This window comes from Pan paniscus, chromosome 7 (genome assembly GCF_029289425.2).
Source record: "Pan paniscus chromosome 7, NHGRI_mPanPan1-v2.0_pri, whole genome shotgun sequence".
NCBI classification, from domain to species: domain Eukaryota; kingdom Metazoa; phylum Chordata; class Mammalia; order Primates; family Hominidae; genus Pan; species Pan paniscus.
Window position 1 is genome coordinate 37201900 of NC_073256.2, and position 24578 is coordinate 37226477.

Here is a 24578-nt window from a genome sequence, read left to right on the forward strand (position 1 = left end):
GCCCCTTGTTCAACATCCTAATTGCACAATTATTCTTGAACATTTGCAGGTCAAGGAACCCACTATTTCCCGAGATAGTATGATCTATTCATGGACACCTGCAACTTTGAGAAAGCCTGACTTGTTTGTTCTAGTTTATTTTATTTTTAATCTTCAAGTTACCTAAATCTATTCTTTAGAGCTGGTTTCATTTTAACAAGAAAGCTCTGTAGGAATATAGCATATATCTACATAGCAAAACTCTGTATATTTTGCTTTGTCAAAGATTTTTTAGACAATAGGTCTTTTGTATATCAGGCTCTATAAACACAAAGGATTAAAGAATACCAACCAGGCCTCTTCTGTTCATAGCGATATATGCATCATATTTCTCATATCGAAACCCAAAAAGGTAAAGATACGTAAGTTTTCTTGCCCTTAATGCCCTAAAATGTAAAATAGAATTCCATGGGCAGTTATGACTGCCCCATTCTGACCCAACTCATTAGGGACTACTGCCATTTCCAATGTATGGGAAACTCATACATGTAAAGAAAATCTGCAGATATTCCCTTGCAAGCAGAGAAGTTGGAAAACAAAAACAAAAACAAAAAAACAAAAAAACCCTCAAAGCTCTTGCTGTGAATCCAAAAACATAACCATATTTTGTTAAAATGGTCATTAAATTACCAGGCACATTCCAATCATTCCTGGCAACATGAACCACCAGATGTTTACTGGATTACACATTTTACCACAATTGCATTCTCTGAGCCTCTTAAGGTGACTCTTTGGATTGACAACACATTTTAATAAAATATCTGGGAAAAGGGTATAATTTTATTAAGTCAAGGATGAGCAATGTAAGAAACAAGAGTTAAAAACAACAACAGCAGCAAACCTCTATCCATATCCTCAGACTACCTGGAATTATATGTGTTTACAGCAATTAACAATTGGCAAGAATTAGAAGATCTTCAGTGGGATATAAATACAAAATACATGCAAAATGACCAAAAAGTGAAATGAAAATTGATTCTTACAGAAGTACATACTGAATGTGCCAGTAAAATTAAAAGAAAAATCCAGTGTTTAGTACAAACCCCTCCTCCCTGCCTGGCCACCCCCACAGTGCTCTGCAGATGGCACACAATACCAGTCACAGGAGCGCCGATGCATTTGCTCAGTGCGTTTTAAACACACACATAACTACAACAATCCAAGTCTTCAGGAAAATAAAATGAGGTTAAAGGGTCACATTCCAAAGCAGTGATTTATTATTTGTAGTGATGCCTTAAAGGTTTTATTTTTTCCTATTTGATATCACTCTCTCCCAAACCCCAGGATCTGAGGGCAAAAATAAGCCTCTATTTGAAAAGACAAGATGAAGAAAAAAATTCATACTGAGAAGAAAGGTTCATCCGTCAATGTAAACCAAGGAGTTTACATCACTAGCATTCTACTGGTTTTCTTGGGGAAAGAAGTCTCTGCAGAAAAGCCCACAATCCACATCCCACTGGGAGCAAAGGCCCTTCTCACCCGAAGAGCCCTACTGATTCATGTCATCGCCATCTGTCCCACCGGACACCTCTCAAAACTCACTTCTGGCTAGCAAAACAAGGTGCGTGCAATTTCTGATACTGTTTTATCAATCACTGATTTCTCTTTAAGGATTATTTCATTAAAAAAAAAAACCTGCCAATGTTCCAATACAGGCTCCAAAGGGGTGGGGAAGGCACCCAGGGGTGCTATATAAGACTTATTTTGAGACATGCCTACAAATGTCTATCAGAATGAACTAACTGTATCCCAAGTAACTAGGACCAAGTGCTTGAGCCGCCCAAGACCAGGAACTGCTGTATTTATCCTTTTGTTTTTCCTTGAAGTTCTATAGCATAGCTGGGACCATAAAAGCCTTAAAAGTTAAAAAGATTGACGTTTACCGAGACAATAATGCAATGTCTCATTTTATACATGAGGAAGGTGATATTGTATAAGGTTAGGTGACATGCTCAAGGGCATGAAACTGTGTAACAGCAAGACCAGAGATGGGCCTGGGTCTTTGGACTCCTGTTCCAGGAACCATTCTGCATAAACAGATGATCATTCTGGAATATGTGTCCTATTAACACAGGGCAAGAGGGAGGCATTTGCTAGTGTAACTGTTTACTAAATCGTTCCCTAAAGACTGATCACACTTCTTTACCCAAAAAAATCCAGCCAGTAAAGAATCATAGTACGTATTTATTTAATGTGTTGATGTTCAAAATGTGTTGCATTAAAAGTGAGCTTTTTAAAAGGCCTATGAGACACCCAATGACTGCACACATATTGTTCCCACTGAAGGGACAACCATTTTTAAGTAGGTCACACATAGTAATGCCATGTAATTTAAAGTGTGATGACTAACAACACATTTGAAAGCGGAAGCCAATTTATTGTTACAATTTCTAAACTAGTGCAGACATACAGACTATGATTGTTGAGCCTTGTTTTTAACAGTAAAAATTGAATTTCAACTCCCCTTTCTCCCAGCTGCGGTATTGAACTTAAACGTCTACTAGATCAGTGGGTGGACGATCAAAGAACATTTAAAACATTTTAACTTTACTACCCACAAGGATGTGGGAGTAATATGTCAGTGGGACTAAAATGTATGTGACAGTCTTAAGAGATTCCCTAACTAGACAAGAAGCTGGTTGTTCCCTTTTTTAAAGAAGCAGCACTCACCCTTACCTTTGCTCAGTCTACTTTTTAGAGCTGGCAAATAGAATAAAAGAGTTAAATCAGAATCTAAAAATATCCATGTTCTTATATGTTCTGTTTCCAGTGCAGCTGAAAACACTAATCACAGTTGATAATCTGAGATTTCTCTTATCTAGATGGCCTTGTAAAAGGTTTCCCTTCAAGTGAGTAATACGTAATCCACACTAAGAATAAACTTAATCTTCAAAAAATGGAAAACATTAATTCTTTCTCTCCGTTTCCTCCCCCTTCATTTCCACCCGAAGGAAGTACAGATGTGAATAAATGTATCTAAGTATAATCATTAGAGAAAGATGTCAATCTCATTTCCAAAAGACTGAAACCAAGTAGGAGGAGAAAGAAGCAATAACGGATGAGGGAGAAAAGCATACTGACCTCTTCGGCCTGGGATGCCCTGAGGCTGCCTCTGACCAGCGCCCCCTTCCATCTGCCTAAATCTCATCTATCTGTAGAGCCCATTCAAATTCTATCACTCCCAAGGAGCATTACTGGAGTACAATATGCCCTCCAAACTCTAATTTTCTGAACTATTTCAGCATCCGTTATGCGAACCCCACAATGAGCAACAATTATAGAATGCCGTATGTCCCTTGCTAGCTGTTTTACATGTTATCAGTTTTGTTTCCCTATTTAAACCATTAAGATGAAGAACATGCAACATAACTCATACTTTTAAAATGTTTTCCATAATACTGGCATGCAAATGGACAAACAGGTGCTTGAGAAAAACAAAGAAACAAACGAACAAACAAACCACGCTCCATTGAATTGACACAGCAAAACTCATGCCTCTTAAGAGTGACCCACAATATTTCCTCCCTGGGCAGTGCATGAACCCAGGAGCACATGAAGGACATGTGGCTGCAGATGACACGTGTGTTCTAGCTTGTTTGAAAAGGCCAGGTGTAACGATCAATATTACTGTTGTTGTTACTCTCTGCATAGAAAGCTAAGTGCCATAAGTAATACTTAGGAATGAGCTGTCATGCAAACTCTGCAAATGCCTTTGTGCATATATGGATTTAATTTTTCTTTCATTTTTGCATTCATCATCCAGTGCACTTTCTCATTTTATAGAAAGTCATTAAAAAGATCTTCAGTAGCTATTTTAATATAATCTAAGTTAGTTCCTTAGGCGTTTCTCTACTGAAGATCAATTAAATGCTTAGCACAGAGCGACATCCTGAAAGAAATACAAAAAGACATATGACAGAGTTCCCTTTCTATTTTGAGGTGGGGGAAAAAAACCCTGTTCCTGCTGTATCTCCAGTACCATCTCTCCCAAGGCCTTCCATACACTAATGGTTCAAAGAATATGTCAGTGGCACTGCACTGTTTACAGATTAATGACATTGGTAAGTATAAACATAGCAAAGTACGGTAGCCTTTTTAAAATAAACTATCATATGAAAGCCAAGTACATAAAAATAAATACATTTTAAGAACACATTTTTAATTCTGATTTAAATTTCTAGAAGATTTGATTCTCCTTGACATTGTCACTGAAAAATCATTTATTGATTTTAAATCTCTCATGTTTCCTGAGGCAGAAATTAATTTAATGTGATTGGCAACTTCCGTTTCCATACACAATGGAATACCTAAGGAAGCTTCCAGTAGTCACAGCAGTGAAACACTATCACAGCCATATGAACTCAAGTAAAGATCTGTAAACTTACATGTCTACAGTTATACAGAAAATTATTCTTTTGAGGGTTAATGATAATAGACATAAGAAGAATGAAAATACTAAAAAGAAGACGAAAATATGAGCCTAGGGTTTGGATTCTTTATAAGCAGGTACGGGTGGAAGAATCATGTGGATTAGAGATCTCAGCATCAGGATGAGTAGAGGGGTAATGCCTGTCACCAAGGCTATTACAGCGGTCTATAAATGGAAGAAGAAAAATGAGGCAAAATCATATTGGGCAAAACAAATAGCAGTAATATTAAAGCCAGAAATCTCCTTAGAGTTCTTACTGTTGGGCCAGGTGTGGTGGCTCATGCTTGTAATCCCAGCATTTTCGTAGGCCAGGGCAGGAGCATCTCTTGTGGCCAGGAGTTCAAAGCCAGCCTGGGCAACATAGCGAGACCCCCATCTCAACAGAAAATAAAACATGAGCTGTGTGGTGGTGTGAACCTGTAATCCCAGCTACTTGAGAAGAAGCTGAGGCAGGAGGATCATTTGAGCCCAGAGTCTGAGGCTGCAGTGAGCTATGATCACTCCATTGTACTCCAGCCTGGGTGACAGAGTGAGACCCTGTCTCCAAAAAATAAAAATAAAAATAAAAATAAAAATAAAAATAAAATAATTCTTTCTGCTGGTGGGGACCTGGCGGGGGAAGTGTAGAGAGTTAATATGGGCACGTAATTCCTCATTTGAGAAAGATACATGGGCTTAACAAATGATTCAAGAACAAATAAGCTTATTAATAAATGGAAAAATAAATGAAGGCATGAATAAAAGCAGCAAGGAGATAACATATAACTAACTAACAGTCTGCGTCCCTGGATATAAGGAGAAATATGTGGTCAAAGAACAATCTTAACAACTAGATGGGAACAATGGGAAATGTGGAATGGGCAGGTGGGCTTAGGCAAAATTAGTGGCTCAGAAAAGAAAGAAAAAGAAAAGTCATGTAAAAGGATTTTAAAAGACAAAGTGAACAGAATTCTACCATGTTGGGAATCATTGAGCAAATCTAATTTCCTTGTTCTTTTCTACCAAATAATCTTCCATTAAAGTTTTCAGTGCAGCAAACAGGTTCTACGTATTGGCTCCCCATCATATTTCCTATGTAACCCATGCCTGGAGTAAGCCTCTACTCCAATCCACCCAAATTCTATCCATCCTTTAGGTCTAACTCGACGCAAGCCCCCCAAGAACTCTTTTATTCTTTAGGAAACTTAGAAAATAGTAATCTTTCTCTTTTTCTGCAGTCAGCTTTTGGAAGAGGGGCTACAAACAGACAAGGGACAGAAATATCAAAAGGAGAAAATATAAGTAGGATCAGATCTTCAAAGAACTGAATATTATAGATTTCCTTGGTTGGGGTCAGAAGAAAGATGAAAAACAAAGTATTCCAATCCCACTTTGTCCTAAAGGGGAGAAATCCATTATACTTCCTTCAAGCAGGCTAGCTTTTGATTTCTGGAACCACTGGGGACAATGGGCTTGGCATTCTTTTCTATCACCCTGCCACCTCATGTTCCACTTTCCCCTCTTTTGAGAGACGGGGACATCTAAAATGGAGTCAGTACATGTCCCAAAGTAAAGGACAGCCAGGGAGAGGAAGAAGAAGACCCACTGAAAGGAACTTTTATTTTTCCTTTTTGTTTTATTATTATTTTTAATGAATTCCTCCAGCACTAAACCTGTAAGATGAACAGATATCATCTCCTAGGTTATTGGTCAAGAACACACTGCCTCAATACCAAATAAGATATAATGCAGAGACTCTAGGCAACTCCCGAAGAAACAAGTTATAAAAGAGAGGGGAAGCAAAATTAGTGGCACCAATGGCAATGACGCAAAGAAAAAGAAAAAGGAAAGAAATGCCAAGCTGTAGCCAGGCAATGCAATGTAAAACCATTGCTTCATGTCCCGCCCACTTCCACACCCACTGAGAGTGCTGTTCTTGGGGACTAGAAAACAGCTTGAGGTAACAACAGAAGAATCAATGCCAAGCCATACTTATCTCTCAGCCAAGACACTAACCTCACAGTTCATGGATGTTATTGAAAGACAGAAGACAAACACAAGAGGAGAAGCTGAATGTGGTTCTCTCCTGCCTTGTCCACCACTTCCCTAAACCCAGAAAGGCACTCCTGTGCCAAATCTGTTTAAAAATCCTATGAATCACTGGCCTCTGTTTCTTTTATGCATTTATTGTAGACCAGCCTACACTGACATCGATGAGCTAGTGAGATATTGCCAAGTAATAAGCAGCCAGAGACATTAAGTTACTGAACTTTAATGAAATAACAGCTTAGAATTTAAAGACAAAGAAATGTCTTTTATCGTCTTCCACATACAGAAAAGGAACATAGCTGCTTAAAAGATCCACTGTAATTCCCCAATATTCTCTTGTATCCTTATTTTAATATCAACTGCTGTATAGCTGATTATAATCATTACTTTATTATATCAAACCCTAAATATAGAGATTTAAATAAACTACAGGATTATCTGCTACCTAGAACTAGGCCCAAATCTCCATCCATTCCCATGACTTTAATTCATGCTCATGGCAAAAGATTTCCAAACAATTCTATCTTCTCATCTCAGAGTCTAATAGAACATGAACTCGATGTCTGTTCTGTTGCATCTTTATAACCCCTAGAGCATGCTTAATAGGTATCAACTGAATGAACCTAGGTCTAATGAAATCTCAGATTCAGCTTATGCAAAATACCTTCATTCCAACTAAACCAAAACTACTGTCTTAATGTTCCAACCACGTTTCGGGGCTCTAACTTTAGATAGTCTTAACTCATCCCTGTCCTTTATTTCCACTATCCAGACAGTCCACCATCTAGGAAATTTGCTTTAGAAAATAAATTGCTAGGCTGGGTGCAGTGGCTCATGCCTGTAATCCCAGCACTTGCACTTTGGGAGGCAGAGGCAGGAGGATCACCTGAAGTCAGGAGTTCTAGACCAGCCTGGTCAACATGACAAAACCCCATCTCTACTAAAAATATAAAAATCGTCCAGGCAGGCCAGGCGCAGTGGCTCACACCTGTAATCCCAGAACTTTGGGAGGCCGAAATGGGTGAACCATGAGGACAGGTATTCAAGACCAGCTTGGCCAACATGGTGAAACCCCATCTCTACTAAAAATACAAAAAACTACCTGGGCATGGTGGTGGGCACCTGTAATCCCAGCTACTCTAGAAGCTGAGGCAGGAGAATCGATTGAACCTGGGAGGCGGAGGTTGCAGTGAGCCGAGATCGCACTACTGCACTCCAGCCCAGGAAACCGCAAGACTGTGTCTCAAAAAAAAAAAAAAAAAAAAGAGCCAGGCATGGTGGCGGGCACCTGTAATCGCAGCTACTTGGGAAGCTGAGGCAGGGAGAACTCCTTGAGCCTGGGAGGCGGAGGCTGCAGTAAGCCACAATTGTGCCACTGCACTGCAGCCTGGGTAACAGAGCAAGATTCCATCTCAATCAATCAATCAATCAATAGCTAAATTAAAAAAAAAATCCAAACACACACACACACACACACACACACGCACACACACACACACACACCCGTCTTATTCATCTTTACCTCTCTGCCACAACCCTCCCCTACTCCACTATTCCAGGCTGGCTATCATTACCCATATTTTGGCAGTCCTGTCTAAGCTGGACTTTTTACTTTCAGTGTCTGCATACCAGTTACAGACGAAAAGTCTCTTTTGCTCAGAAGTTATTTATACTTCCCTATTACCCACCTACTCTCCCAAGTAAAATTATGCTCTTAAGGAAAACCATTCAAAGTCCAAGTTTGTAACATATCCCACCCATCGAGTTGGCCTCCTCATTGCCCTACTAGTCTACTAAGCTACTTTCTAGACTTATATTTAACCCATTTTTATCCATTTAGTCGATTAGAACACATATTCCATGAGGGCAGGGATTTTTCACTGTTATATCTTCACCACCTAGATCAATGCCTGAAGACTGGACCCTTAAATATTTCCTGAATGAATGAATGATTTTATGAAAAACAGAAAAAAAAAGCGGAGAAAGGGAAGTAGAAGAGAGAGTGTTAAACTTCACAAAGGAGTTTATCATTATAGGTTCAGGTCAAGTCCCACTTTCACTCATCACTTCAGCCTTCACTGATTTCTCTCTTCTCTGATTTTCCATGGAATTTCTGCACCATACAATTGAGCACTGAAATACTCATTGCAAGAATTCAATGAAAAGTTGAGAACCTCCTATCCACCAAACTCTGCACAGCACAGACATGGTTTATGCCTTCTCCAAACTTATAGTCTCATAGAAACATTCAACAAAGTCAATTAAAAACCAGCTACCACAGGTACACATAGAAAGAACACTTAGACTTTGATGACAGGGAAGGCTTCTCAGAGGAAGGGACAGCTAACGGAAGACTTGAAGGGTGAGTATGAGTTACCCAGACAAAAAGGAGGGAGGAGTGTTTCAGGCAGAGGAAACAGCATGGATGGAGACTTAGAGGCAAGACAGAGTGTTTAGGAAAAGTGTTTGGGAATTGAAGGAAGTTCAGTGGTTCTGGAGTACATGGGCAGCAAAGAGCCAAAGCTGCTGGGGTGGGCAAGGACCAGACTTTCAAGGGCCAAGCAGTCACCTTGAGTTACGCTGCGTGAGCTAAAAATGTGAGTTATGCGAAGTCATGCATAAGTTAATTAGCTCGATTTAGCCATTCCAAAATGTATAGAGATTTCAAAACATGTTGTACATGACAAATATAATCTTTATATGTCAATTAAAACTTTTGAAAAAAAAGCTATGAAAATGAATATGAAAGGGAAGCTGGGAAGGGGAAGGGGACAGAGAGGGTGGACGCCTCACATGTCAGTTCTGCTTCTCAGTTATTCTGGAAGATTTCTTTTAAGAAAAGCAGAGATCTGGTTTCAGGCTTTCTCTGTATCTCAAAATGTCTGTTCAAAAAATGTGGAATTCACAAGAAAACCGGTTGATTTGAAAACTTTGATTCTTCCTGCACCTTTCCCATCCAAAGAAAAAGAACAGCTGTAAAATTTAACAACTAACAGAGACTAATAAGCAATTTTTAACGCTAGAGACTTCATCAACTATAAGAACCTTATGTCCCTTCCAATTTTCTTCCCCTTTGAGACTCTGAACTAGTCAGTAGAGATTTCTGAACTACACGTCCCCCACAATCCACAAACCTATAAATTTTCATAATTATGCATTCTGTAAAAGCTTAAGCAATGAGCTAAGGAAACAGCTCTAAGTGGTTCTGATTTCAATTTCTCTGTTGCATCAGATTAAGTGACTCCTTTAATCCACAGCAGTGTCTAACATTAGTCCATACTCAATACCAAGTTCAAGTCAAATGTGGGACCTTGTGTAAGGTTCTTACCCAAAATTATTTCAAGATGAAGAGGGCTGTATCTAGACTTATGCAGTTCTCCTAAGAACATGCCACCACATTAAATAAAAGTAGCGTACAACAACCATAAAACGAATAAACAAAAGTCAAAGTTCCTAAGACAAAAAAGGGTGCAGTGCAGGTTTCTATGTAAGGTATAGATTTTAACTGGATAATTTTTAGTAACTGTATATCAAGAAAAGATACCCAACATCTGTCTCATGTATTACCTTCAAAAACTCTTCTTTCTCTAAATAGCTTGCACTCTCTCTGGGCCATGAATGAAATGAGGCCACTGTGAGAAATTACAAATGCCATTCTGGAGGAAAATCCTTCACATCCCTATCTCGAGCCTACTACACAGGAGAAGGAAATAAATCCTCATGCTAAACCTTCCACTGAGGAAATTACTAATTCAATTTCTCTTACCAACGTTGCTACAATGCACTAAACATTTCTACCCAGTAAAAACTCTTATTTATCACATTCATTTATTTCCATTTTAATTAGAATAGCAAAGCCTGCATTCCAGAAAGACTGGAAAAGAAAGCATCATAAAGCAAAAAAAGCTTCCTCATTTTTCAAACAGGAATATCATACGGGATACTAGCTATTGACTTTCAAAAATAAATATGCTCAAATATTGCCTCTTTCTAATGACAAGTAATATGCTGTGTTTTTCCCAAGGCACCACTTCTTTTGAGATATTTTGAATATGAAATGTTTCCGTGGGACAGCTCTAAAAAATCTGCATTTATTCCACAATCACACAACAATAAAATGAGGACCTGACCTTCTAGGTATGAAGGTACCACGGCACAATCATCAACACTGCCACCAAATCTCATCTGCTAATATGTAAAATGTCTCTTTCTCCAGCTGACAAGCGGTAAGTATTCTCCAATATAAACAAACATATACACCCCACGTTATAACTAAAACATTATCTAGCTCTGACTTGTCATTGTGGAGGAAATACAAAAACCCTTTATATATAAATATTAATGAGATGACCATGCGTTATAGTTGAACTAGCAATCTGATCTTTAACGAAGTTGACCCTTAGTACCTCTGAGGAAAGATAAAGAAAAGATACACTATATCCATTGTTACATTCACTGGCCTTTCATCCATCCACTCAAAAAGTATTTATTGATCACTTTCTATGTGCCAGATACTGTACGCTATACACTGTTTACACATATTTTTGGCTTCTATCCCTTAAAATACCAGTAGCAGCTAATTGCCTCAGCTGTAACAACCAAATAGATCTCCAAACATTGCCAGATGTCCTTTGGGAAGCCTTGTCTTAGAGTTTAAGATTCTGTGGGCACTGTTTTTCAGAAATTTAAGATATAACTGAAAGACAAGATGTGTGTACTTGAAATATATGAAAACACTGAACAAATAAATAGCCGATAATAACATTTTAGAGTTGGCAAGATGGCTACCAAAAAAAAAATCACATGTACCTAGCTAAGGTCGAAAGTAATGTTTATTTTTAAATAAAACTTTAAAAAGATAATTTCTTTCTAAAAGTCATTCCAATCTGTCCTCTCTAGAAAATTCACCCCTTTACCTCCCCCACAAAAAAAACACTCTTCACCAGCCTGGCCAACATGGTAAAACCCTGTCTCTAATAAAAATACAAAAATTAGCTGGGCGTGGGGGCGGGCACCTGAAATCCCAGCTACCCGGGAGCCTGAGGCAGGAGAATCGCTTGAACCCGGGAAGCGGAGGTTGCAGTGAGCAGAGATTGCACCACTGCACTCCTGCCTGGGTGACAAGAGTGAAACTCTGTCTCAAAAACAAAAAACAAAAAACCTTCTTCATCACATAGCAAAACATTTATTCTGACTATGGACTAATGCACTCATGGAGTCAGTGTTAAAAAATAAAGACCAGAAGGATGGAAACAGCAAACAAATCATGAAGGTTGACATTGGAAGATTCTGCCAATTAAGAAAGGCAAATTAGATTCTCTATACCCTTCCTCTTTTATCTATTTGATACTTAAAATTTACTGCCCTGTATCAAACATGATCTCAGTAATTCTTTTTTAATCAACTGTTTAGCACAGCTTGAGGAAAGGAATTGCTAGGCAGAAAGACAACAGGAGAAACAATAAATCTTTTAAGTACAAAAAACTGACAACGAAATGAGAAAAATACTACCTTGTGTGCTCAAAGGAAATTGCTTATAGAAACTGAAACCAGGACTCAGAACAGTCATGTGTTCTACTCAGGAAATTAAAAGTTGTACTTTTAAAAAGGGTTTCAGATCCTTCCAGAAAATCTAAAATAAAACTAGGTAACTACCTTCCAGGTTTTCCTGGGAACACTTGCCATTTGAACAGAAAATACACATTGCAAACTCTCCTTGGAGTGTCTGGGTCTTTGCTTTTAAATAAAAATGTTTACCCTAGATCCTTCTGCTTTGTTTTCTGCCCATCAGTGAGTAGGATGCACAGCTATTCGAGGAGTCTGAGAGGTCACTATGGTTTAATCGGTAGCAGGAAATATTCTTTAGGGAAAATAAGTCATCTCTTTTCCACTGTTTTTCTTTTGAGAGAGACAAGTAATTTTCTGTCTCTCATATACAACTAGAAGAAAATGGTATCACTGTGCCCCTCAGAGAAATGTCCCCCTAGGAGCATTTCAGGAGAGTCACCTGCTTCAAGTGAGGACAAATATAAAGCTGGTAAAAAAAACAACCCTCCTCCCCCCAGAAAAAAAACCCACTAACTACAAAGCAAGAAATAGCGACTGAAGAATGCCTAACGAACTTGTACTAAAACAAAATACTGATTGTAGATGGACATACGGAGTGATAGAACTATCTGGACACACCATAAACAGATATGAGAAAAGAAGGAAGATTAGGAAGCTACAAATCCTGTCTCAGTAATCTACTGCTCTGTAACAAGCTACCCCAAAAGCGAGGGGCTTTAAATCATCATCAGTTCATTTGCTAGAGATTCTGCACATGTGCAGTCTGGGGCAGAACTCAGTGAGAACAGGATGTCTCAACCCCATGTGCTATTGGCCAAGCTGACCTGGGGCTGGAGGATCCAAGATGCCCCAGTCCAATGTATGAGCATGGTGCCAGCTGCAAGCTGGAGCACCTTGATGCTCCTACACATGGCTTCTCCCTCCAGCAGGATATCTTGAGCTTCCTTCCTTACATGGTGGCTCCGAAACTGCCAGGCCTCTTAAGGCCTGCAGTTACAACAGCACCACTTCTGCCACATTCTGTCACACAAACCAGCCCAGGCTTCGGCGGGAGGGGAAACAGACTCTACACTCCTGATGAATGGAAACATGTTCGTACAGGGATGGGAGAACTCCAAGAGATAATTTCTTTCTTTTTTTTTTCTTTTTTTTTTTTTTTACAGATATTCTACCACAAGCCCCACTATTGTGAACCACGATAATATAAAATGAAATTAGGAAAAAGAAAAGATGACCAGGACTAAGTACCTTGCCTACACATGCCCCCTCCCTATCACCACCATCTTCTGCCCTTGACTCTTCAACCAACGAAGGAGAGAAAAGGAAGAACAGAATGAAACGTGCAATGCAGACTATAGCATCATGGACAGCAACGTTGGTTACAACATCTTATTAGGGTCCTTTAAAAATACAGAAAGAGAACAAATGAAGGAGAACCTAGAACCACCACTTACTGCTTTTTTCTTACGACTTTTGGCTTAATGTATGTTTTACACAAAAAGAAATGCTACAAGGATTTGGTACCAGGTAAACAATATATAAATTGTTAGGGAAAAAAGGAAAAGTTCTTTTTTTAAAAAATGAGAGGCTCTACTTTTTAGGGTCATAATTGTATAAGTTCAATGTTTCTAGCATATCTTTCTAGAAGAAAGACTAGAACAGCCACAGGTGAAAAAGAAAACTGATAAATGGAGGGGGTAATATAGTAGATCCTGTGGCGACATCCTTTATCCTGCACTAAAAGTGCAATGCTGCAGAATGCCATCCCCCTCTTGAAATCCTGACTCTTTGAGAATAGAAAATGGTGGTATTACTCATGCATGACCTTTGCCAAAAAGTGGCTGGCAGATGGGTTTGCCCAGCAAAGTGGAGATGTGATGAGATTATTCTGAGTCCCTATGAAAGTAGCCCAGTTGAGCCTGGACAAGAATTTCACTGGATCAGAGGCTTTTTACTTTCACAGAACGTAGACAAATGTGCCATGTCACAATGGCTTCCACTCATGTCCTGGTTTATCATCATTCCTCCCTCCACTCCTCAACAGAAACAAACAAAAAACGCAATTATCTTTCTTCCAGCTACAGATGTTAATCCTCAACTAACATCCCATACCGGCAGTGTCTGCAATGTAGTAGAAAGGCTTTGAAGCCTGCAAATCATTTAGGACCAAAAGGAGGAAATCCAAGTCCAATTATGGGAAAATGAAAAAAAGAAAAAGAGCAGAACAGCCCTTCAAATCAGACCACACAGAAGGCCAAAACCACAGATGAAAGGAACTGAGAAGCTATGCCTTTTTTTTGCTGCCTTTTAAATACAGACCCCTAGGCAAAGGCAGCACTTATTTAACATATCCACAGGTATTAAAGTCTATAACATATAAGGTGCTAGAAAAATAATTTCAGTGACTGTTACTTATGGGTCTAGATAATTCTTAATATTGACAAACACTGGTCTCCATGTAAAAGACAAAAGTAGAAAATATCACTAAACTTGGAGGTAGAAACCAGACTTGAATTCTGCCTCTATGTATAGCCTTTGGAAAATTACTTTTTGTTTCAAAGCCCAAGTTTCTTCATCTATAAAAATATGGATTAAAAATACCTTCATTCAAAGAGTTGTACTATAACTTTTCAATGAAATTCATGTATATGTCTGAAAAACAGTATCTAATAAATATAAACTGTGTATGATTCTGATCTTTAATACAGATTAAGACTCCCAAGTAAAAGTCCTTTTTCTTTTTTTAAATCATGGAAAAGACACAAATTTTGTTGTCACAAGATGATGGTTCAATGGTTCTAGGTCAGATTTTGTTCCTCCTGGCAAGATGATCTTGGGTAAGTCTTTTGTCTTTCCAAGTCCTAGGTTCTCCATTTCATTTATTTGCTTGTAAACCTGAATTCATTTGGAGGCACTAACAGTAAACACGGCAAATAAAATCCCCGCCCTTATGGAACTTAGTAAGTCATGAGGAGACCTAAAAGCAATGAATGTACAGTGTTGGCTACTGTTTTCTAAACGATGAGGTGACTGGGTTAGAATATCTTCAAGACCCTCTCCAGCTTTAAGCCTGTGAACCCGTAACTGCAAATATAAAAGTCAACAAAAAGAAGGAAGACCACAGTTTCTCATTCTGATGTTTTGTAAGGTGTTAAATCATTTTTTCTCAAGCCAAAATCAAAAGCTTCCAGAGAACAGCAATACCATTACAAAGGCTTTCTGAATTAAAAACGAACAGTCCTCATCTAAGTTGAAAACTTAAAATTCTACTGTTAAAGGGAAAATCAAGTCCTCACATCAAAGACTGTGCCCTTTATCCCCTTGAAAGCAATAATTCAGAGTAATATTGGCACATACGCCAAGGACCACTCATGCCTTAGCATACAGAATCAGAAACTGTTTACTAAAACTAGGGTCTGTTTATTAATCCTACATTCAGTAAGAGTTTGAGAAGGGAATAATCACCAAAAATCCCTAAGTTCTCTCCTCTGATTATCAGTGGGGCTGTAGTTCAACTCCAGGAAAACACTTCATAGAGATAAGAGGAGACTACTTACCCCCAGGGCAGAAGAGCATGTTGAGATACGGAAATAATGGTGCCCAAAAACAAGAGATGAAAAAAATTGGGAAAGCTTCACCTAAGAAGAGATAACTATGTTGAATCATAGAAGTAGTCTTCAATTATCAGAATGGTCACTGAGATACTCAAAATCAGAGTAATACACTGAATGGCGAACGGACGATAAATGTACCCAAGTGGACACACTACTCCCTAGGATAAGATTCCCAGGGCATAGGAATGCTTTCTTTGCTGCCTTTACACTTTATATTCTTTATTCGCCCTACAAACATATTTAAGGCTGTAGTAGTTAAATGGAGGGTAGGTTCCACAAGCACAGTTTTTCTCTGACAGATTTCTATCTCCTGGTAGCATGGTTTTTACTGGCAACCTCAAGTGGGTAAGCCTTACATAAAAAGCTTCAGTTTTCAGAATGAATCAGACAAGGACTAAGAAATAATGATCATAAGCAGTTAGAATCAATACAAATTTATGAGGCTGATGAAACTATGGGAAAACAAAGGATTATTGGATACCAACAAGAGTTCTTTAAATAATTTTTCAGTGACACAGCGCCAGAAACTTTCTGTTTAAGTCAACTAAGAAACACGCACCTGAATAGTAAAATTACGTTTTAGGAAACTTATTTGGCAAATTGAACAAAGACTGTCAAGCAGAATTCATTAAAAATACAAAGAATAAATAAAAACAATTGATTTTTATGGATCTAACTATAAATCTAACTAGATATATCTAACTATAAAAAACAATCTAACTATAAATTGTTTTTATGGAAAGTAGCTTCTGACAAATTTCAACTTTCTTAAAACAACGTACAATTCCAACAAACTTGAGCACATCTCCTACGCTACAGTCTACCTATTTAAGTATAAGCATAAACCTTATATATCTCACGTAATTTCTATAACTTCCAACTTCCATACTTACAAACTCTGGAATAAGATGTCCTATATTATCCAATCAACATTCTAGCTCTGCCACTTACTGTGAAATTGAAGGCAAGACACTTAACTACTCTGCTCCTTAGTCTGTTTCTTCTTTATATCTAAAAAGTAAAATAATGGTACCTACCCTCAAGGGTTACTGAAAGAATCAAATGTGTTAATATATTTAAACACTAGAATAATGCCTGGCACACCATGAAAATTTTTAAATGCTGGGAATTTTATCATCACCTGTGTTTATTAGTATACATATTTATAGATGAGTATGTGTTAGTAAACACCATTTACTAAACTGTTTACTAAAACTAGAGTCTATTTATTAATCCTACATTCAGTAAGAGTTTGAGAAGGGAATAATCACCCAAAATCCCCAAGTTCCCTCCTTTGATCATCAATGGGGCTGTAGTTCAACTCCAGGGAAATATTTTATAGAGATAAGGGCAGATTACCCCAGAGCAGAAGAGCATGTTGAGATACGGAAATAATGGTACACAAAAACAAGAGATGAAAAAAATTGGAAAGGTTTCACCTAAGAAGAGGTAACTTTGCTGAATCATAGAAGTAATCTTCAAATATCAGAATTGTCATCAATTAAATCAGTAATTAGACTTATTATTTGTTTTTCCAAAGGTAAATTTGGCTGATGATCAGAAAAATCTTTTAAATCAAAGCTTTCTGATGGCAATGAGCATTCTTTCCAAATGAATGCTAACATTAAAAACAAAATGCTGCTTTTCAAATATAGAGAGATGATTATGCTGAGTGTGAGCCTGGACTAGATGACATAAAAAAATCTCAGAATTGTAGAATATTAAAATGTGAAAAGGACTTCAAAGTCATCTGCTTTTGTGGTTTAGCTGTCCATTGGAATCACCTGGGGAGCATCTGAAAAAATACTGTTCTCTTTCCAGATCAATTAAAATCAGAACTTTATGGGGATAGAGGCTGTGCACTATTTTGCTTGTTTGTTTTCTTTTGTCTTTGTAATTGTCCCAGGTAGTTCTAACATATAGCCACAGCTGAGAAACAATGCATTAGTTCACAAATGAGAAAAATAGGGCCCACAGTTAGAAAATAATGGAACTTTAATTTGAACCCAGGTACTACGCTGTGCTATTTGTTTATTTGTGTGTGTGTGTGTGCGTGTGACGGGGTCTTACTCTGTAGCCCAGGATGGAGTGCAGTGCATGCTCATGGCTCATGCAGCCTCGGCTTCCTGGGCTCAAGCGATCCTCCCACCTCAGCCTCCGGAGAGGTGGAACTTACTTTTTTAAATATATTTTTGTAGAGATGGAGTGTTGCCATGTTGTCCGGGCTGGTTTCAAACTCTTGACCTCAAGCAATCTGCTCGCTTGGCCTCCCAGAGTGCTGGTCACTATGCTTGGCCTCTATGCTATTTTCAATAAATTACTCAAAAGGTCTATGGCTTTATAATATGCATAAGGCTATAAATAAGTCTTGCAAATATCAATTTTGGGGGGGAAAGTATATACCTTATTTTTTTCCCCAGGGTACAGACTGTTCTCTGGTCTATTATCACTTTCTAACTTTAAAGACATTATTTCACTGAACTTCAGTAGAAAATATACACAAAACTAGTCTTGCATCATGGGGTTTACTTTTAACTTTGATTTTGACCTGCTTGAGCCTGATTTCCTATTGTTTTTGCATGTATGCCCTTGCACAGATCCTTATCACACAGGCAACAGGCAAAGGCTCCCTCTACTCAATTTGTGATCAAGAGAAACTGCTTATAAATTATTTTCTGCTTGCAGATGACACCAACTAGAAACCATCTTTGCTAGATTTTAAAAGTCTTAATCACTGTGAAATTGGGAGAAGGGCAAAGGAATGGAAATCAGGAAATCCGAAAGGCTAACATGGGGTCACAGGGAAAGAAGAGCAAGCCCAGAACTGAATGTTAATTCCACAGCTCAGCCTCTACATCACAAACTGTTACCAGGACTTTCTGGTGACCAATTTTGCATATCATTTCAAATTAGAGGCCTCCTGGCAGGTGGGAAAACCATGGCAGTGGGAAGGACAAGTAGCTGTCCTTCTCTCTGTTCTGTCTTTACCCACACTAATTAGGGCCTTGAACAACTCACTATCTCCCTGAAACTCCTTTTCTCATTTATAAAATGGGAAGGTTCATCAAGATCATCTCAAGGGTGACTTCAAATTACAATGTTCTATGATGAGATAACATCTGCATTGTCAAGAAGGACAGGGCTGGCCTATGATGTTTATACTGTGAATAGTTGCTTTTCCTGTGGACAGAATCTACCAGATGCTAAATAGAATCCACACAGTAACCATATTATAAAAGGGATCTACCATACACATCACATGTTAAATTTTTAATACAGTAATCATTATCAGAAATGTGAATTCCATCACAGGTTAAACCTTAACACGAGTAGGCTGAAAATCAAACTGGCATCTTACTCTCAGCAATAAAGACTCGTATTAGCCACCTGATAACTCCATGAGAGAGATATAAACAGGATGCACATTCAAGGGCAGACTATAGCTTGAACTGACTGATCACTTTCCAGAAATGCTATTCTTGGATTGCTAACAAGTAAGCTATACCACACCTCCTCCAAAAAAAAAAAAAAAAAAAAAAACACCAAGAAATCCCTTCACCTCAAAGAATATTCTAGAAAAAAATTCTAGTCATTTTTTTTGTTCTGAAATGTATCTTTTAATATATTTTAAAGACAAAAAAAATACCACAAGGATGATTTCTTTTCCTTTTAAGAAGAACCTTCGGCTCTTAGGTATCACAGATTGTTCACAACAACTTGGACTAAAGGTAGATTTCGCCTAGTGATTTCATTAATAAACATGTTTGTGGTTCAAAAATCATTTTGGAAGGCACATGTGGAAAACTAGGAAAACTTCAGATGGATGAATATTTAGTAATAAAGATATTTAAGGAAGAATATTAACCAACCGAAAATTAATTTAAATTGAAAATGCTTCCCCGTTATAATCAGTAACAAGGAAGGAGATGATTCTCCCACAAAAATATAGAATTGTAGGCAATAAACAGATCTTTGTGGAAGAAAAAGAGTAAGCTATTTAAGGGAAAAAATAGGTGTTCCCATGGTTAATTATTAGTTATAAACTCGCTGTTGAAATACCAAGAGTATTTAAAGAAACAAGAGGCTGGGCAAACCTGGAAAACAACACATGTAAATACAGTGCCTTTGTCTGGACTCTATAGAGAAGCAGAAAGTGTTCTAAAACATCTGTTTTATTATAGGGTTGAAAATAAAGAAGAAGGTAATGTGTACTTTGAAATCTATTTTCTAATTTCCATTTTTCATGTGTCTAATAGCTAAAGATAAGACATTCATTTTATAAATACAGTACCACTATTAGCAAGCATGGTCACAGGGCTCTAATTTATCCTGTTTATAGTAGCAAAAAAATAAACCACACTTTTTTATTATAAATCAACAACTTATAATTGTATATATTTGAGGATACAAAGTAATATTATGATTTGAAAATTCAGTGTGAAATAATCAAATCAAACAAATTAACATGCCCATTACCTCAAATACTTTTTTGCAGTGAGAACATTTGAAATTGACCTGGCTTTCTGGCTAAGATCAACTATAGTATCTGTCTTCATCAGTCTAATTCTATATTTGTAAAGAATATTAGAAATCAGATGAAAGTAACATTATCAGCTATCTTTAGAACATAAGTTATTTCTAAAAGAAATGTCAAGAACTCACAAATAATATAATATCAAATCTGGGATAATAGACTGCGTAGTAACTTTCTTGTGCATGGACAAGCTCACAGGGACAAAACTGCAAGATGTTCCTATCAACCAGAGTGGAGGCCAGCCAGCCTCCACGAGCAGGAGCTGCTGTCCATGGAGCTGCTCTGGACCCACTCCACATTCCCCTAGCACGGCGTTGCTTTTCTGTCTTCTGTTCCCAGGTCTGATCTCCGACTGGCCCGCAGAACTGGACGCTGACACGGGTTCCACAGTGACAGCTCCTGCTGTGTTAACTCAGCCTGGATCGCCCCCACACTGCTTTATGAGCACTGAATTTTGGCAACCTACTCTCTCTCTCCTCGGAATCTGACCTCAGCTGCACCCTTTTTGTTCCACTTCACTTCTCCTCAATTCTGACAGCTTGCAGTGACCTTCCCTAGCTACAAAGAGAAAACTGTGTTGGGTTTCATTTGCAAAATTCTCAAGTAGAATCCATCACACCTTCAGTCCTGTTCTCTAAGGGCCCTTTTAGCAGTCACATTATTGCCCCCTTATTATTGGCAGAGAGAGTCTGAGTGACCTTGGATGAATCTCAACTGCTTTTTGAGCTTAACCTTGACAGCCCCTTGGTTTCATTATCTAATGATTTAGGAATATCAGACTATCTAGAAAATCTTTTAAGATTACTTCCATTTCTAATAACCTGCTCATATTCCTTATCTCAGTGAAATGACCCTACCAGGTACTTAAATCCCAAAAGTCACATGGAAATCCTCTCTCTCACTCATCCTCATATTCAAATGAACAAATGATTCCCTCTGTCCCATGACTTTGTCTCCTAGTCCTCCTAATGTCCCTTAAACCTCAGCTCTGTGAGGCTGACTTCACTTCCCCTACCTTCCAGCTGCTTCCGGGTTCAGCACTTCCACTAGACTTTCCCAGTGACTTCCGGCTTTTCTCTGAGTGTGGATTAACCTGGGTGCCTCCCTGAGGTCAGAGGGCTTATCTGACCCTCAAGAAATAAGTCCTGGTGCAAAGCCAAAAATGAATGAAGGAATGAAAGGGAGAAAGGAAATATCTAAAGATTTTCAGATCCTAACATAAAAAGGGATTAAAATAATGTTTTCTATTGTCTGTTTTTTAAATCTTAGAAAACACAACACTGAGTAAGAGGGAGATGAGAGTAAGTGGTGGGGAGAAAGGAAGGAAGGACACTTACAGGTACGAGTTACGGTCCAGAGAACGAGTGAAGCATGTGACACATGTAATCTCATTTCCTCCTGTAACAACTGTTCACAAGATGTGATGTCATCTCCATTTTATAGTTAGAGAAAGTGGCCTCTGAAAGCCTCCTTAATTTGCCCAATGTCACAATGCCAGTAAGTGACAGGGTCAGAACTTTAACCAAGATGATGTGACTCCAAGAGTCCATTGATCTTTCCCTAGAGTTTGTTACCATGATGATCTCAACTTTACAACAGTGGTCCATGGGAGTAGCTTACATCATATTAAAATCTTAGAATTTCAGTGTGCAGGAAGAAGAGTTTAAAAACAATCCTAGAATTTAAGAAACCAAAGTATTCGGGAAATAGGAGGGAAAACTCCACCAACACTGCAGCTGTGCTATTCATCTATAGACTCTACTCTTGTACTGGCACTAGCTACATATGTCGGCACCTTTGAAATGCAGTATTTTAAAATCCAATCCTGTGCTAAGATTATCCGTCCTATCAGCGGCATGCTGCATTTTGGGATGCCCTCTCCCACCTACTTTAAGCTCTCCAGAGACTGTGATACAACAATATGGGCTTCAACACACTGCATCTAATTTTATTGTAAAAAAAAAAAAAAAAAAAAAAGGCTATGCCATATGGTTACCAACAAATGAAATAGTGACTGTTGCAAACAGAATAAAAAAGCAGGTGGAGGCCTGACAAAAAAAAGTACAACTGAAATGAGATCTAAAAGATTTAAAAATAGCTGGTCAACCAGTAATGTATACTTAAACGAAAGTGTTTAAGAAACCAGGATGAAAAATGTATAAAAACATTACCAGGAGTAATATGAGGAAAATAATGCTTTCGACATTTTCATTTTATCCTTGGAAAGCTTTGGTGATTCAAATTTAAAAGGACTATCATAGGGAAGATATAAAAAGGAATCACAAGTCCAAGAGAACAGAAGAAAGTTTCACCTTTTGTTCTAATTTCTTAGAATCATCTTCCTATTTCCTTGCAATATACTTCTTTAAGAAACCTGGTATACTTTGCTTTATATATGATTTACCAAAAAAGAAAAAAGAGAAAGAAACAAACCAACCAAGCAACCAACCTAGTATCACCAAAACCACAAAGACAGACGGGCCTTAAATTTGCTACGTAACCTGTATACACTTAAATTAGAATGGTCAGGCTGAGTTCTCTAGTAAACACTATAAAGAACTTCAGAATGACACAGGCATCAAACCAAGCAAGGAAGAAAAAATCTTTATAATCGTGAAACAAACTGATGTTATATCCAAAATATAAATATAAGCATATTCTTTGAAAACATGTAGTTATTTCCATATATATTTTACCTACACTGTACATAATCATAGATAGCTTTTGTGAAGGTATTAGTGAATTCCGGATCCCCCTGTAACTCAGTTGGCCCATCACCACCTAAAGATTAAAAAGCAATTGATATCTATCCTATTTTTAACTTCAGTCCTGGAGATTACATCACCATTTTGGTGCCCAACTCCAGGGTTTAATCATTCTAATAAAAATGTCAGGAATTATTTATTACTGGCAAAATGCTACAGTTTAGAAGCCATTTGGTTTATTTTTCATAAAGACAAAGAGCTAGTCATACCCCTCCTTACCTAGGTTATCCATAACCTTTCACAACCTAGGATTATACACTAGAGTAATTAGTTAATCTTCCAAGTTAAGACCCACATTTCAGAGAACTGTAGACATCAACTAGTTTTAAGTGGCTGAGAGCAGAGTCAGGTCTCTTATAATTTCCAATGTGAGGGACAAGTCATATGACCTTGGACACTATGCGATGCCTTTAGCTTTAGAAATAGTTTTCATGGCTGGTTTTACTTAATAAATATTGATAGTAGGCTTCTCTTAAAAGTTGCTATGCATAATTCTTCAACTGTATTGCAGGAACAAAGGGAAAACCTCCCCTTTGCCCTTTGAAGGTTCACTGAAGATCAACTGGCCAAACGCAGAATAACAGCAAAAAAGGCATACAATTTATTAACATGTACAAGGGACAATCACAGAGTGATTCCCCAAATATTCCAATGGGGCCAACATACTCCTACAGCTTCTTTTCATAGAGGAGCGGGGAGATAGCGAAGGCAGGGAACTCTGTCAAAGGGCAATAAATGATTACCAAGGAGAATGAACGGATGGGAAAACAGAGATGAACTTGTAAATGGTCCTCTTTAGAAAATGTTCCAGCATGCTTACATTCTTTAGTATTCTTTGTTACAATAGATAATGAGATAACAAGGAGGCGAAGGACAAACAGTCGTTCTCCTTGGTGGGTCCAGTCTTTACTTGGATGGGGGAAAAGTCTCTTCCCACATTTGCTGATCTCTAAGAACCTTTCATTCAAAATACCTGTTATACCAGGGAGCCATATTTTGGAGTGAAGTTCCCTGGATACCTTCAGTATACTTTATGCAAAATAAATTTTAAAATATTTAACTTAGAAAGTGGAAGTTCCTATTTGGGAGGCCGAGGGGGAAGATTACTTGAGGCCAGGAATTTGAGACCAATCTGGGTAACACAGAAAGACCCTGTCTCTATTAAAAAAAAAAAAAAAAAAAAAAGAAAGAAAATTAGCTAGGCTTGGTGGCACATGCCTGCAGTCCCAGCTACTTTGAGGGGGGAGGTTAAGGTGGGAGGATCCCCTGAGCCCAGGAATTTGTGGTTGCAGTGAGATATGGTTGCATCGCTATATTGCACTCCAGCCTGGGTGAAAATGCAGACCCTGTCTGTCTCTCAACACCACCACCACCACCACCACCACCACCACCACCCAGAAGTTCCCTAACATGCTGCTCCCCTGACATCACCACTATTAACACATTCATCTTCTAGATTCTCACATATGAATTTTAACACAAATGGTATCATTCCACACTTAATTTTGTATTGACGTTCCCCACCATCAATTCCTTGAAAATAATAATTAGGTACTCATATTTTATGAAGTATTTTTTATGTGCCAAGTATCATCCTGTAG

At 38.1% G+C, this 24578-nt stretch overlaps 1 protein-coding gene and 1 long non-coding RNA gene across 11 annotated transcripts in view; one reads left to right on the plus strand and one right to left on the minus strand.

Moving 5' to 3' along the window:
• PSD3 (pleckstrin and Sec7 domain containing 3) overlaps nucleotides 1-24578 on the minus strand; it is a 713864-nt gene that overhangs the window by 190400 nt on the left and 498886 nt on the right. Inside the window, exon 15 of one of the 10 annotated variants that reach the window (XM_063607126.1) lies at nucleotides 15622-15702. The exons of the other annotated variants lie outside the window; for them this stretch is intronic. Within the exon in view, the coding sequence (XP_063463196.1) occupies nucleotides 15622-15702 (81 nt within the window). The remainder of the gene's footprint in view (nucleotides 1-15621; nucleotides 15703-24578) is intronic. 10 annotated transcript variants of the gene reach the window in all.
• LOC103786970 (uncharacterized) lies at nucleotides 1464-24497 on the plus strand. Its single transcript, XR_612708.4, has 3 exons — nucleotides 1464-1600; nucleotides 10521-10722; nucleotides 13228-24497. It is a non-coding gene; the product is annotated as an uncharacterized LOC103786970 (long non-coding RNA).